This window comes from Chiloscyllium punctatum, chromosome 44, assembly GCF_047496795.1.
Source record: "Chiloscyllium punctatum isolate Juve2018m chromosome 44, sChiPun1.3, whole genome shotgun sequence".
NCBI classification, from domain to species: domain Eukaryota; kingdom Metazoa; phylum Chordata; class Chondrichthyes; order Orectolobiformes; family Hemiscylliidae; genus Chiloscyllium; species Chiloscyllium punctatum.
In genome coordinates, this window is record NC_092782.1 from 34,421,851 (window position 1) to 34,438,850 (window position 17,000).

Consider the following 17,000-nt stretch of genomic DNA (forward strand, 5'->3'; position numbering starts at 1 on the left):
GTCAATCGCTATCACTGTAACTTCCCCAGTCTTGAGAGTTGGCACTCCAACCTGATCTTACATAGGGGAACGCTAAATTTGTGTCCACCTATCCCACAAATTACCATACTCTCGGGTAACAGATCAGAAAGAGTGCATATTCGCTCATCCCTTATTATCAGCAACTGGTTAGATCCTGTATCTCTCAAAATTATAACTTTGTATCCTTCTCCCCCTGTTCTTTCTGAGTAAACTTTACCCACAGAGGTGAAAACTTTGCAGTGACCAGGTACTAAACCCATACCCAGCCCTGCCTAGGCTGTGCACTCTCCTGCAGCTCTCGGCTCTTCTTAGGGTCTCCTTTACTACCTTCACTAATGCCAATGGTTAGTTTCTTTTACCACATCTTTGTAGTTTAGTCTGAACTAGCATTACCTATAGATTCTTGGACCATCCAACTGCCTAGCCAATTTTTCAAATGAAATAAAGAAGGCTTCAACATCTTTCTCCTCAAAATGTGGCAGAGGTTTGACATATTTGTATATATCACTATCTTCTCTTTTAATCTCCATCCTTTTAACCTGACTTTGCTGACTAAGTCGCAACTTCTCAAGTTCAAATTCTCTCCCTTTTTGTCTCTCCCTTTCTTCTGTCTCTTTCTTTCTCTTTTTCTTCTCTCTCTCTCTTTGCTCAGCTAAGAACCTGCTCTCTCTTCTTCCTCTCTCTCAACTCTATCTGTTTCTTTCTCGCTTCCTCTTTTCTCTCTCTTTCTTTTTCTCTCTCCCTTTGTTTATCTTTTAACTCGATTTTCCTCAATTGTAATTAAAGTTTTTCTACCTCTACTGCACTTGTCATTTTTCTCTGATATACCTAAGTGTTTGAGTAATTCCCTTACAATTTCAGCTTTACTTCTGTCCTTACCCAAACCCAAATCTAACTTACTTGCTAATTCTAAAAGTATGGCATCTTTCTTTCCTTCTAAACTTTCTTAGCAAATTTGAGAATCATCTTCAAATTCCAGAACCTCTTTAGCAACTTTAAGACCCATTTCTCTCACTTTTAACTTAATCAACCACAAGTCACCGAAATTAAACAAATTGGCTCACCTACATTTTATTTAAAGATCTAGGGCACTAACTGCAAGTGTTTAAATTTGCTAGGATCTGCTAGAATATGTCCAAATCTATTCAAATCTGTCTAATCCAGTTCAAATCCTGATGACGAGGGTAAACCCTCCGCTTAATTTAAACTTGCAACACAGAAATGATTTAACCCGTGCTGTAATCTGTTAAAATTTGAGAAGTAAAGAACTCTGCCAAAAGTCAATATTTAAAGTAAAAACTAACAACTTTAATTTTTTAAAGTCTAACAGAGAATAATTAACTAACAACTGGTTATAATTCATTTATTAAAATGTGTCTTTTACCTTCCCTCCATAATACTAGTCTGTTACAACCCCCGATTAAGAGTTAAAGTAAAATTCAAATTTCAAAACCAGCCAGCTGTCGAATCTTCTCTTTATATCTTCCTCTGTCTTCTCTTCTTCTTAGGGATTTCTGTTTTACTGGTCATTGATAGATAAAGGTACCTTTAAGAGAGCTATTCTATGGGCAGTCTGCAGATGTTGGTGGCTTGGCAGTTCTCCCCCAACTGTTCAATTTTTCCCAGTCTTGTACCCCAAAGCTTCAGATCGTTTCATTGGTTTTTAATACTGTCAATATCCTAAATTCAAACTTGATTGGAGTTTGATATTTTGGGCCATAATTTAAACTGATTGGCCAAATCTGAATTTATTTTGTCGTCTTCAGGCAACCCAGTTAACTTGGCTGTTCGACCAAATGTTACATTGTGACCTTATTCAGAACACTTAGTGCTGTGTCAGGTAGTTCTATTCACTTTTAACTCTTTTAAAGGTACAGTGCCCCTTGCGTTTCATTAAAAGTAAACCTCTTCTAAGTTAAAAGTAATATTGATACAAATACTAAATTAAATTGAAAACATTCAAATAATATGTATACGATTGTCACAAAGTCACTCCATATTTAATATTTCTTTAAGGATTTACATTTTGAAGACTTGTGGGAATATGGATTTATTTCAATTTTTTATGGAAATCTCTGGAGTGGTTTCTTTGAAAGAGGTTATTTTAGAGTCACTATAGAACTATAAATTTTATTAACAAGGCCTTTGAGAAATCATGTGTCTTCTTCATTGCTCATACCTTTGAGTATAGGAGTTGGGATATTATGTTGAGGTTGTACAGGATGTTGGTGAGGCCTCTTCTGGAACACTGTGTGCAGTTCTGGTCGCTCTGTTAAAGGAAGGATATTATTCAACTGGAATGGATTCATAAAAGATTTACCAGGATATATGCAGGAATGGAGGGTTTGAGATATAAAAATAGACTGGAAAGACTGGGACCTTCTTCCACCGGAGTGTAGGAGGTTGAGGGTTGACCTTATTGAGGTTTATAAAATCCTGAGGTGAATAATAAGGTGAATGAACAGGGTCTTTTCCCTAAGATAGAGGGAGTTCAAAAATAGGGGGGACACTTTTAAAATGAAAGGAGAAAGGATGCAGACAACATATTTTACACAGAGAATGTCATGTGTGAAATGAACTACCAGAGAAAGTGGTGGATGCAAGTACAGTTACAATGTTTAAAAGATATTTGCACAAATTCATGAGCAGGAAGAGGTTGAAGGAATATGGGCAAAGTGCAGGCAGGTGGGAATAATTTAGTTTGGAAACATGGTCAGCATGGACTGGTTGGACTGTTTCTACGCAGTATGAATTAATGCTGCTAACTGTTTATTTTACTGTAGACCCCCTACGAGGGCTACTTGACTGGATGGAGAGTACTTTGCTGGCTGGTATGTAAAGAAGTGCTACAGAGCTTATTTCTGCTGCTTCTGAAAAAGGACACTCTTGTTGAGTTCAGGGTGAAATCTATTTGTTCTTTTGAATGAGTGATTGCAGGAACTTCTCAATGTGGCATTTCCTGAGAAAGCTGTGACTGCCAAACCTCCAGAGACGACCACATGTAATTAGTGACCTAACCACACAGAACATCAGAACAAGACTTTGGAATATTCTATACTTTGTCCCTTTTGCCTTCAAGTATAGCTTTAATATCAGGATGGATGTATTGGTTGTTTAGATTTGATTCCCCACAGTGTACAAATAGGCTATTTACCCCAACAAGTCCACACCGATCCTCCAAAGAGTAACCCACCCAGACCTGTTTCCCTCTGACTAATGCACCTAACACTATGGACAATTTAGCATGGCCAATTCACCTGGCCTGCAGGATGAAACCAGAACACCGGGGTGGGGGGGTGGTGGGCAGACACAGGGAGCATGTGCAAATTCCACACACACAATCGCCCAAGGCAAGAATAAAACCTGGGTCCCTGATGCTATGAGGCAGCAGTGCTCTGCCATTGTCTGTATGTGTTTTGGATTATTTAGTTGGATAAACATTTATATTTACATATTAACAATTGTGGACGTTAACCAGTTTTTGTATTTTCATTGGATAGGTTTTGTTTTGATAATGATTCTAATTATTAAAGAATCCTGGCTGAACTTTCTTTTTTTAAAAAAAATGACATAGCTAAGACGCTAAGACAAGCCAGGAAATGGGAATCCATAGCTAAGTTATATAATTGGCCATCTTGTTAACTATGAAATATACTTTTATTTTGCTTGTGACCCGTGGAGCAGGACCTGAAAAACAACAGGGCACTCCTCTAGCTTCAGTCATAACACTGTATATAGAGTAGAAGCTACTAAACTCTACCATCTGCATTTGCATGTTAGCCTTCAGTGACTTATCAACAAGAACACCTAGGACCCCTTTTACATCTATACTTTCCAACCTTTTATCATTTAAGAACTTCTGTGCACATCTGTTCTCCCTACCAAAGTCAATCAATTCCATCAGCTATGTTCTTGCCCATTCACTAAGCCAGTCCAAATTCTCCTGAAACCACTTTATATCTTCCGTGCAACACACATTCCCATTTACTTATGTACTATCCACAAATTTTAAAATAGTTTTGTTTTTGATCCTCAATTCCAAAACATTGATAATGTCAAAATAACAGGCTTCCTCCAATCTGAGATCCATATTAATATGTTTATATGCATTGTCGTAGTATTCCACACACCTTTGCTGGAATCCAAATATTTCTACTTGTATTTCTAACTCACTTGTATTTCTTCACTCAAAGCACAGTTGTGGTAGTTCTGTAAACTACTTACTTGGCTGTTCCATTATCCTTTTTTTGTGAAGAATATCCTGTGTCTAAGAATGCTTAGACAATTGTTTGCTGGGCAATGTCATTTACATATTCTGGGCATAAGTTGTGCTGGGAAAGATAATCCCTTCTCTGTTCATGTTGTACAAAAATGCAGTAATGCAATGTGAAAATCTTGCTTTCCACATAACACTTTACATACTTAAAATCTTTGAGTTGATAATATTTATACTATATGTTCTGTTCAACAAAGTGTGGACAATGAGGTGACAATGTGATATTGATCTCTCACCACTAGTATGCATGCCTTGAAATGGTTTACTGGTAGACTTGCAGTCCATTGTCAGACATGACTCATTCCAGGACACGGAACTAAAAATATCACTCATCCTGGAAGTAGCGGTCACGCTCTTGTGTTGCAAAGTCATTGAACAATCGGAAATTTAAACAAGTGTTCCATCACAAGGAAGTAGTCTTCCCTGTGCACTGAGAAGATGTTGTTACTTTCATCCAAGGAGTGGATGGAAAATCACTGGGATGTAGAGACTCTCTCAGCAGCTGGGGCTGACATGTTTGGCATGCTTACATGCGTTGGATATCCTGCTTCATCCTTGACTAGTACATAGGTACACATACTAACCATCGTGTCCACTTTATAACTATCTTTCCTAGCATAACCCTGACAAGATATCTTGGGATTTGGCATTAGGGCTTCTTTGCCTGTTGTTTATCTGACTGATGTTTATTTGGTATTTGTGCTGTTAAATCATGCTGCTATCATCAGTAGGTAAAGGTTGCAGACATGCTCTGCCTTTTGTCTTACCCATGGCTGAAATATCATCAGCTACATAAATACAAACAGGTATATTCTGAATAATGCCATCCATTTGCTGCTGGAATAAGTGTTTGCTAAATGACAGCCTAAATGTCAAAAACCATATCATCCAATGTAAATATCCTAAGCTCCTGGGATTCTTCTGCTAAATTGTCAGAACGAGTATCTTTGCTCCACATTTCACTTAGAAAAGAATCATGCTCTTAAAAGGTCTTCTTTCTCCCAGTATAGATAGTTTGTCTGGACAACCTTTAAATGAAGGGTTAAGGAGTAATTCATCCAGGCATACTGTTATAGTGTTATCCTTCTTTAAGACTCACATGATAGAACTACAGCAATCATTAGGTGGTTGATCTTCTGAATTATATCATTTCATTCCAATTCATTCAGTTCGGTTCAAAGCTTCTCCTAAATGTGCTCGCCTCATCATTAAGATCCAAAACTACATCACTCTTAAAATTGCCAACCACGTCAAATCTGACTGAGTCCAGTTCTTTGAAATCATTGACTGTTTCAGTTGCATCATGTGTAGCCTATTCTGCCACAGTTGGTTTGAATCCCATGAATTGTGATTCTACCAAGATCTGTACTTTCTGGCTGTCCTGCTGCTGTTCAAATGTTGGTATCCACCAGATTAAAGGTTATGGGAAGCCAGGATGAGTTTGCATGTTGGCGATATAGTGTGATTCTACCAATGCACAGAATTGGTGATCTGTTATTTGCTGTGAAATGATTTCTTGTTAGCTGGACCACAGAGTGCCACTAACTGAGATATATATCTTTCAGGATGTGTGGTGGCTTGTTGGCGTTAGCATCCATGTAAATGTTAACATTTAATGTGTGCTTTCCTGTCTTTTCAGGACAATTAATATTGATAGCTATAAAAGCTTCTGATTATCTTATACCATTGGTGTGTGTGAAGCTTTCAATATGGAAAGCCTAATCATCTTCTGGAATCTGCCTTTTACTTAGTTTACTCTGAACCTCATTGATAGGCTTGTATTAGTGCACTTTCATAACACTTCCCTTGCTGCCAGTGTTGTAGTGTTGTACCATCTTGTTTGCTATCTGTGTTTTGTTCTTGGGTCTGGCTTGATGTTTAGGACTTGGTTGAAAGCATTTCTGAAACAAAAGCAGAAATTGCTGGGGTAACGCAGCAGGTCTGATAACATCTGTGGGGAGAAAAGAGTGTTCACGCTTTGAAACAAAAACAGAAGTTGCTGGAAAAGCTCAGCAAGTCTGGCAGGATCTGTGAAAAGAAATCAGAGTTAATGTTGCAGGTCTAGTGACCCTTCCTCAGAACTTCTAAGATTGATGCCACAGAGAATTACCTCATTGTTAACTGCTGTCAGTCCAACAGCTTACCTCCCATTCCATTTCATCCCTTTCTCTCCACGACTTCCACACTTGTGTTTTCAACTCACCTTCTCTGTTAGCTTCCTTTGGAGATTAAACAATTTGGCTAGTAGTTATTAAACTATAAATTATATATAATATGTACAAGCTTAATGGATTATTTGGCTTTTCTTTCCTTATATATTTTGCCAGCTTCTTCTGAACTAATAGATAGCAAACAGCGACTGATAACTTAAAAGCAAAGCCATCGCGACTCTAACCATCAGTAGTGCATTGCTAATGCTGCTTCAGTAGTGAAAACCCACGAATAAAATATAGTCAGAATGAAAGGTTATGAATTTGTTTCAGTTCCCTGCAAGTTCATTCTAAAGAGAACCGTTATCACATGCAAAAACACAGTTGAATAATTTTCCTACACTGTAGCCATACTGGAGCAAAGTGTATGGAGATGAAATTGGTCTATTTCTGACTGACTTCCACTTGCACAGCTAAAATTGTTTAGTGATTTATTTCTTGGTCTTACTATCATCTTTATCTTGTTAGGTAACTGCATGATAGTTTTTGAAATATTAAAATATGCTCTGAATTATATATTGAAGAAAGGTTTTGGAAAATATTAGGATGGATATTTTCTTGTATATGTTATTTGTATTGATATTGTCGATGGCACAATGTAAAGATCACATTACAGATCAGCCAAATGAAAATTAGAATATATTTCATTAATGTTGAATAAATGTAAAAAGTAATTCCTTGAGTGTTCGTACATTAGTTGGTTTAATGAATTGAGAGAAATTGAAGTATGATTATATATTTTAACAGTATACATTTCTCCACCAGAAGAAGTTGCTTCAAGGAATCTATTATATCAATATTGTTTATCATTACAAAACCCTTGATTATGTTACCCGCAACCTTTGAAACTTAACAAACACAAAACATAATTATGTAAGTTGTCCTCAACATATAACATTTTAATCCCCAGGTTTAATTCTGGTGAATCTTTTCGGTACCCCAAGAAGCCCAATATATCATTCTTAAGATTCAAACTGCATGCAGTAAACAAGATAGAATCAGATCAAGGGTCAACTGATGTGCTGTTTGCTTGCTTTTGTATTGCAAACTGTTGAAACAAAGGTAAGCATTCTATTCATTCTTAAAATTATATTATGTACCAGTGCACCATTTGTTTTTGCACCCACATAATTTTCTGCTATCAAATCAAATGACTGAATAAAGATGATATGGCCATACATCGTATGAGCTGAGACCATTTGACCCATTGAGTCTGCTCCACTGTTCAATCATGGCTGATATGTTTCTCAATCCCATTTTCCTGCCTTCTCCCCTTACCAATCGAGAAACTATCTATTTCTGCTTTACATAGTCACTGACTCTGCCTCCATAGCCTTCTGCAGCAATGAGTTCCACAGATTAACTCTGGCTGAAGAAATTCCTTCTCATCTCAGTTCTAAATGGTTGTCCCTTCACTCTGAGGCTGTGATCTCTGGCCCTAGTCACTCCTAATAGTGGAAGCTTTTTCTCCACATCCACTCAGGCCTTTCAGTATTCTGTAAATTTCAATCAGATCCACCCTTATTCTTCCAAATTCCACCAAATACAGGCCTAGAATCCATTTCTCATATGACAAGGCCTCCATCCCTGGGGTCATTCTTGTTAACATCCTCTGGACTCCTTCCAATGCCAGCCCCAATGCCAGCACATTTTTTCCTCAGATACGGGGCCCAAAACTGGTCACAATATTCCAAATGCAATTTGACCAGATCCTTTCACAGCCTTGGCAGTTCATTTCTGCTCTTTTATTCTAGCCCACTTGAAATGATTGCTAACATTGCATTTGCCTCTGTAACTGCCAAATGAACCAACACATTAACCTGAAGAGAATCCTGAGCTAGAACTCCCAAGCCCCTTTGTGCTTCAGATTTCTGAAGCTTTTCCCCATTTAGAAAGTCGTATATTCCTGTATTCTTTCTGCCAAAGTGCATAACATAGTTTAAATGTGAAGGTGATATAATTTTTGTTTCATCACTTGCATTCTTCTAAACCAGCAATATAGGAGAGATTAGGAAGGAGATTCTGCTAAGTGATTATAAGCAGCTCATGGCTAAATTAAAAAGCAAAACCACAAAGGTACTAATCTCTGGAATACTATCTACGCCAGACACGAATTAGCAACAGGTAAATATAGTTAGAGAGGTAAATGCATGGCTAGAAGATTGGCGTGGGAGAAATGGGTTCGGATGCATGAGACATTGGCACCAGCACTGGGGAAAGGGAGAGTTAGTCTATTAGTCAGTCTTGACATGGTGTTCTGGCAAATCGTATAATTGGGTTTGTAGACAGTGCTTTAAACAATTAACAATGTGGATGCTTAACGGAAAGCTTCAGAAATCAAAATTAAATGAGAGAACAGAAGTGTGGGTTCGTGAAGAGGCACACAATCAACAAAGTGTGACAGGAAGAGGTAGAAAATATATGCTGAGAGAGCAGTATAACTTAGAACCAAGTCAGAAGTCACACAACACTAGTTTATAGACAAACAGAGTTATTTGAAATTACAGGCTTTCGGAACACCGATCCTTCAGCAGCTTCACCTGATGAAAGAGCAGTGCTTTGAAAGCTTATAACTTCAAATAAATTTGTTGGACTATAACTGGTGTTGTGTGACTTCTGACTTTGTCCACCTCCTTATCATAACTTAGAATCAGAATAAGAAAAGTGAAAAAAGTCAAAGCTTAAAGCTCTTTATCAAAATACATGCAGAATTTATAATAAGACAAATTAGCACAAATAGAATTAAATGAATATGACTAGATAGCTGTGACTGGAATGTAGTTTCTGGGTGACCAAAACTGGAAACTTTCTATTCAAGGATATTCAATATCCCTGATGATTATTGGGTAGAAAGTAAAAAGTGGTGGGATAGCTTTGTTAAAAATAAGGGTATCATTGCGGTGGTAAGGAGTGCTAGAAATGCAACTAATCATCTTATGAAATTAGTTTAGGTCAAAATGCGGAGTGGTAAGGGAAGATGTCATGAGTGGAACCATCTATGGGTCCTTAAAGAGTTTTCACACTGCAGGATATAGTATACAGAACAACCTCAGTTATCTGAACATCAATTATCTGAATTTCGGATTATCCAAACAGGATCCTAAGGTACTGTACGTGCTTCCTTTGTTTACGATCAGATCAGTTATCTGAACAATCAGTTATCCAAACAAAATACTCCCTGACAGTGTCATTCAGATAATTGAGGTTCTGTATTGGGAGGTAACGGCAGCACATAAGAAGGGCACTACAATTCTAATGGGTGCTTTTAGTCTGCATATTGACTGGACAATCAAATGGACAAGGACTACATGGAAGAAGAGTTTCTACGATGCATCGGGGATAGTTTCTTAGAGTAGTATGTTGCAGAACTATCCAAGAACAGGCTATTTTAAATCTGGTTATCCACTATGAAACAAAAATGATTGAAACATAGGAACAGAAGTAGGCCATTCAGTTCATGAGTCTGCTCCACTGTTCAATTATACATGGCTGTACATTGACTTCAAAGCCACTTTCCCACATTTTTCCATATTCCTTAATACCATTAGTCTCCAGGAATTTATCAATTTCTATTTGAGGCTAATTTTTCACTCAGATGGTTGCCCATCACTTGGTGAAGGAGCAGTGTTCTGAAAGCTTGTGATTTCAAATACTTTAACCTGGTGTCATGTGACTTCTGGCATTCTCTAATTAAACAGAAGAGCAGGCCAGACAGTGAAACGGCCTATTCCTGTTCCTAACTCTCATGTTTGTATGTGTGTACACCTATATCATTTCAGCCCAGCCTTGGAGCTGGCCTCTGTCTGGCTGCTCCAATGTTTGTCTTCACCACATGGAGTTGAGGTCATGTAGCTATTCTGGTTAGCTACCACTCCCTGGTGTTATGGGTCACCTTGTTCTGCAAGAGTGAGAGGAAGGAGTGAGTATGATACGATTGTCAAATGAACCTGAGATGTTTGTGCACAGGCTGAGTGGTTTTTTTCTTTTATTCATTCATGGAATGAAGTTGTCTCTGGCTAGGTCAGCATTTATTGCCCAGCAGGCAGTTAGGAGTCAATCTCATTGCTGTGGGTCTGCAGTCACATGTAGACCAGATTGGGTAGGGATGGCAGTTTCCTTCCCTAAAGGATGTTAGTGAACCAGATGGGCTTTTCCTGACAATTAACAATAGATATTTCTTGAATTCAAATTCCACTCTCAGCCATGGCAGGATTTGAACTCAGGTCCTCACAACATTATCTGGGTCGCTGGATTTAACAATCTAGCCTTAATACCAGTAAGCTATCACTTCCCCTAGTGTCCGGCTTGAAGCAGTTCGAAGATGGACATGACTTAACGCTGTACTGGTGGATGGGTTTTATATGGGTAGAATTAGATCTTGAGGTCTGGGGTTTGCTTGATAGAGGCTGTTAGCAGGTGAATGAAGTTACGGCAATGCAACATTATGACAGCCTTATGATTCACTTATGAATTCATTCATCTTGACCACCCATGTGATGGCATTAGAATTCTACGTGTACAATATCTGGGTTCTCGGGATTATACTGCTAACACTGGCCGTCTCAGTTATCTGCTGCTACAGCCTTCCTAGTACCTGGGTACCTGAACAGACATGGAGCACCCGCTGATCCTACCATATCTTCCCCTTCCCCCAAGACACACAGGGAGCAGGACCTCGCGCGTTTCCTTTACCTCGTGCATCATGACCTCCAGGGCAAACCTTGGAGCATTCTCCGAGGGGTGCTGCACCGTTTCCAATCCCCTTGCTGCTTGAAATGGCTCCTGTTAACCACCCCTCTAAACCTACTGCAGTCAGACAGTCTTTAAGAGAATCGGGCTGGCTTCGTGTGATATTGAACTTGCACTGAGATAATGTTGGACTGCTGTTTTTAATCACTTCAGTGAACACCCGGCACAAAGTTTGCACGTTGCCTGCGTCAGAACGAGAGTTATTCATGCATTCACGGTCCTTTTTCTCTAAGCCACTCCAATCGTGCTCCAAAGTTTTGTTTTGGGAACAAAATAGATATGTGACACTAATGAGAGGTTGTAGCTTTGAGAGTTGTGTCCGTGAGCGCTGTGAATGCTGACAAAGGAAAGGGGTACGGGATGTTTATGCCCTGAACAATGTTTTATCAAGCTAGAAGCTTGACGTGACTATTACACACATCAGGAGGTGCAAATTAATGTGTTTATGCTTTAAAAGAACAATAGACCTCAATTTCAATATCAGCAACCTGTATCGTCATAAAATGACAGGCAAGCGAACAGACACGTCATGAGTCAGTCAAACTGTTTCCTGGAGACCAAACCTGGAATGCATTTTCCACAAACGTGCTGCAGGTTTAAAAAAAAACACAGAGGACTCCGGCAAGCAGCCTGACCGCAGCTTGAATCGTGGGAGTGGATCCAAGTGATTTGTTGTTGAGTGTGCAGCATAACGGTGGGGTTTAAGAAGCAGCTGATTGGCGGTGGGATGTGAAGCCGGAATTGGACGGAGCCCTCTTGGACAGCTGCTCACCCAGCTGTGGAATGGCATCTTCGCTGCAGTTTCACGTGTTTACCTCGCCAGTCACACAGCAATGAATGGAGCACGGCAGCTGCGCTAGGAGCTGGCTATGGTGCTGAAACCAGTTGTGTTCTGCAGCGGGCTTGCCTTAGCTGTGGCTGCCGCTCCTCCCGAGCATCGGACGCCGTTTGGAAGTATTCTTTCTCCCTGCTCTTTCGGATCGGCTCGCTCAAAGTTGTCAGATAAAGCAGAAGCGATTACACCGCGGGAAGGCAAAAAAAACACACCGTGCATTTCTGAACGATGAGGGCAAATGGTAAACTCCAATCGTCGTTTTCTCAGTGTGAATTCGAGCCGCAACAGTGAAGGCTCGATCATTACCGCTCATCAAAGAATGAGGATTTGAGAAACAGCTCATTTTAACACTTCTGATCTTAACCGACTCGGTGAGACCATGTTTTTTTTTCAAAAAGTTGAATGTATGACACGTAGAACAGTTTCGCTTTATTTTGGATAATATGTTGATGAGAAGATAGTTAGATTATCTCTTTATTTTCCACACTTTTATATGTAGTCAGTAAACTAATGCTTCAGAATGATTTTAATCAATGAAGATTGACTAATGAAGTCAATTTTAGTCAGAGGGAAAGAAAGATAGTGTTTTACTACAACTGAGAGCGACCTGGGATGTGTCTTGGTGCAATGATGTAGTTTTTTTTTCGCTAACTGGCGGATGATCGAAGTGCTAATATTTTTGTTTCCTCCCCTGATGTTTGGTGTGTGTCACGATCCGCATATCTAAACATGATGCTTGTTGTTGTTAATATGTTAACAGAAAGCGATCTTTCGGAAAATCAGTCGCTTTCCAGCAAAGGAAGATCCAGCGCAAGCCGGTTCCACGGATCAGACCTGCACTCAGTGACGAATGCACAACATCATAGATCACCAACCAGACATGGCTACTGCGCTGTTAGCTGGAGAAAAGCTCAAGGAGCTGATCCTTCCGGGCCAACAAGATGAGAAAGGTTCGCCCTTTGCAGCCTTCATGGTACAACTAAAGCTAGAACTCCCCTTCGACAGAGTAGTGTCCATCGGGACTGTCATTATCCCCATCCTCTTAGTCACATTGGTATTTACTAAAAATTTTGCAGGTAAGAAGATCGAGAAGTGTGCAACCCAACACCATTGGCAATCATGTTAAAACTGGTGTACCAGGTCGGCATTCTCAGCCATTGCTAATGTATATATTTCCCATCCAGCGAACCAACCGCAGTCACATTCACGCTTCACTCTTATCCTGTGCCCTTCTTAGCTCCATCTCCCTGTTAATTAGAACTTTCACTGGGACTCTTTATTGTTGACATCTGACCTTCAAAATGAACAGAGTGTGGCAGTGGTGCCACTTTAAGGAGTAGCATTATACGTAGACTGCTGCATTCTACGCGTTAAACCCGCCCTCCCAAACTAACTGCTTCAGAGGATGTAGGGTATGATTCAAGTGTGTTTATAACTGAAAGGCACGGCCCATCAAAACAGCTCGTAAACAATGCCTTAGTTCTCCTTTGTGTGATTTTAAACCCATACGGTAATAGCTCTGCCTCATGAGAAGCATTTGTCAAATCCTTTTATATCTGTGAAAGACCCTGGCATATCTTCCTTCTGAAAAGATTTGTGTAAGTGACGCATCTCCATGCAATTGGCATGAAGTTTATGATGTGATTCGACCATTTAAAGCAACACAAACAAATTTAGTTGCGGGTGAGTGGAGAATAAGCAATCATGTTTGTCCCCCTTAAAGGACTGATGGGTTAAAAACTTGTAAGACATTTTATTAAGATTTTTAAACTAAGGCTTTTAATTAAAATTTATAGTCCACATTCAAAAAAAATTGTTATCAATTGGACCTGCTACAAATAGTCTGCACCATTCAGTTGCCACTAAAAGTTAACCAGTCCGAAGTACTTCTTGGAAATCTTTTCTGCTTTTAAGCATGTTATGTTGTTAGTAATTAAAACCTACCCCTCAGTACAAATATTTACATTTCCCTGCTCGATCCAATCTTTCCAAAAGACAGTAAAATCCTAAAATAATGCATTCATTTCACTTTTGTTTCATTTATTCCATTCTTGCTTTTGAGCCCTTGACGTTATGAAGTCAGTTGTTGAAAATGCAATGTTGTCTACCATTTAACTATTAATAGTCAAGCAATACACATTTAAAAGTGAAGAAAATGATTGCACGCTGCTTTTAGATACCTGTGCTCTGTGTATTTGTTTTTAGTCTGTAGTTTACAGGATGGACCACTCTAATGTGTATATTTGTGCAGGCATTTTAGATATTTCTAGGGCGTGGGTAATCTGGATGAAAGTATATGTTGCCCTGAGCATTAAACACATAATGTGGAACTGTAACAACTCAACAAATGTGGCAGAGTTCTGTCCAAGCAGAGCATAATTGAAGCATTTTTAAAAAAATAATCCAGCAGCTTCTGTTGGCTAATCAACAGTAAGCAGATTTGGAATAAATTGGTCATTTTCATGTTGGTAAGACATAACTAGTGCCACAGGGTTTCGATCCTTGGACTCCAACTATTTACATTCTACAGTAATGACGTGGATTGGGGATATAAAGTACAAAAGCAATTTTTTTCAGATGACAATAAAATAACTGGGAAAGTAAGTTGCAATTAAGAAGTAAGAAATTTAAGAATGGATATGGGTAGGTTGGGGAATGTGCCAAAATTTGGCAGCTGAAGTTGAATGTGGTTAAGTGTGAGGTTATCCATTTTGATGAGAGGAATAGAATGGAGAGAAACTTCAGAGTGCTACAGTGCAGAGGGATCTGGATGTCCTCATGTATGAATTGCTGAAAACTCGTATGCAAATACCGCAGGTAGTAGGAAGGCAAATGGAATTTTGGCATTTATTGGCCCAGGACAAGAGGGCATAGTTCTAAGATAAGGGGTAGCAGATTTAAAACAGAAATGGGGAGAAATTGCTTCTCTCAAAGAGCCATTAATCTGTGGAATTCACTATCCCAGAGTGTACTGGATGCTTGGAACTTGAGTAATTTAAGAAAGGAGATAGACATATTTTTAATCATAAATGGAGGGTTATGGAGAGTGAGAAGGAAAGTGCAGTTGAAGCCAAGATGAGGTCAACCATGATTGTATCAAATGGTAGATCTGGCTGGGCTGCTGCAGGAAGGCTGAATTGTCTACTCTTGCTCATATTTCTTATGTTCTCTTGTCCTTACGTCCTTTCATGGTCATTTTTGGTGATAACCCACATCTTAGCAAATGTATGGACTTCATTTTTGTCACTTGTTCTGTTTAGATTGACGCACAATGATCTTCAGGTAAAGTTAGCACAGAGTTGGAAGCAGCAATGGATTACATATGAACAAAGAACAGCACAGTACAGGAACAGGCCCTTTGGCCCACCAAGACTGTGCTGATAAAAAAAAACTTTCCTTAACTAAAAAACTTCTTGCCTCTCCACAGTCTGTAATCCCTTCATTCCCTGCCTATTCATGTGTCTGTCAAGATACCTCCTAAACTTTCTTTGCATCTGCTTCTAACAGCTCCTCTGGCAGCACATTCCAGGTGCTTACCACGCTTTGTGTAAAACAATTGCCTCTCACATCTCCTTTAAATTTGTTCCCTTTTACCTTAAACCTATGTTCCCTCGTAATTGACATTTCTACCCTGGGAAAAAGACTCCAACTATCTATTCTATCCATGCCTGTCATAATCTTGTAAACATCTGTCAGGTCACCCCTCATCCTTTGACGTTCAAATGAAAACAAACCAAGTTTGTCCAATGCCTCCTTATAGCTAATACCGTCCAAACCAGGCAACATCCTGGTAAACCTTTTCTGTACCCTTTCAAAGTCTCCACATCTGTCTGGAACTACCTGACCATTCCTGATATATTATTAGGTTTGTTCATTTTGTTTGTGCAGGGGATGTTCTTGTGCTCCTACTTTTTTCAGTCATGACCAGTGGTGTTTCTTCAATAACTCATGGATTTTTGTCTGAATCTTGAGAAAGAGAACCAGCTTGCCTGTATTTCCCAGTTCTTTTTGTTAGAGATATATTAAGGTCACCAACTGTGTGTTGATCCCACAAGTTGTTAATTTGCACACTTGTGAGGGAATTAATAGTCTTTTAAAATTAAACATTGTTACCTATTGTCAAGGTGATAATTCTGATTAGTGTAGAATCAATCAGATTGAAGACCAAGCTGTTAAGTTTGAAAACAGATGAAAGAAAATCAAAACAAATGATTTATCTTGTGTAAGTGTTCAAAACTTAAGAAGGATTTGTAAAATGGTGGAAAAGCAAAGATTACATTGGTGAAAAAATTTAAATTCTCACACAATTAAATGATGTATTGAATCAGTTATTATGTATCATACATTAAAGTGTTATATCTTCAGAATTTTACTATTTAACTTGCATGCGGAAGTAATATTTTGATCAAGATTTGATTTTATTCAGTAACACGTAATAGCTGTATGTTTCAGCCTAATGCAGCTTAGTGTCAGCAGTAAATTGTTATTGCTATTCTAGAATGTGAACAATGACTATTGTTATATGCCTGAATGCTTTGAAAATTAAATTGTTGACCCCAAAGTACTCTTTGGTGCGTAGATAATATAACTGCTTAGAGATTAGCAACTGTATCTAATCAACTCATTGTAGAGATAAATGGAAGATTCATGGTCAAAGATCCTATGCTATGGCCTTGAAGGTTAATTACTGTGGAACAATACTGAATCTAACAATTTAGTTGGAAGCTTCAAAAAGAAATTTCTAAGTAGGTGAAAACAGTTGTTGATAGCAAAAGGGAAATAGTATGTCATCTGGAATGGTTAATGATTTGAGCAAACAAAGGCAGAAGATAATATTCATTCAGCAACCAACGAGAAGAGGTCCTGAGCCAAAGAAAGAACTCGTACCAGCTGAGGGGAGGGTGAGTTA

At 38.9% G+C, this 17,000-nt stretch overlaps 1 protein-coding gene across 2 annotated transcripts in view; it reads left to right on the top strand.

Annotated features, from left to right (window-relative positions):
• Positions 1–11,720: 11,720 nt before the first annotated feature.
• The window catches only part of panx2 (pannexin 2), a 46,500-nt gene continuing 41,220 nt past the window's right edge, over positions 11,721–17,000 (top strand). Inside the window, exons 1-2 of one of the 2 annotated variants that reach the window (XM_072562592.1) lie at positions 11,721–12,462; positions 12,852–13,167. In XM_072562592.1, coding sequence (XP_072418693.1) covers positions 12,942–13,167 — 226 coding nt within the window. In that variant the 5' untranslated portion in view covers positions 11,721–12,462; positions 12,852–12,941. The remainder of the gene's footprint in view (positions 12,463–12,851; positions 13,168–17,000) is intronic. The other variant, XM_072562594.1, reaches the window with a different exon arrangement.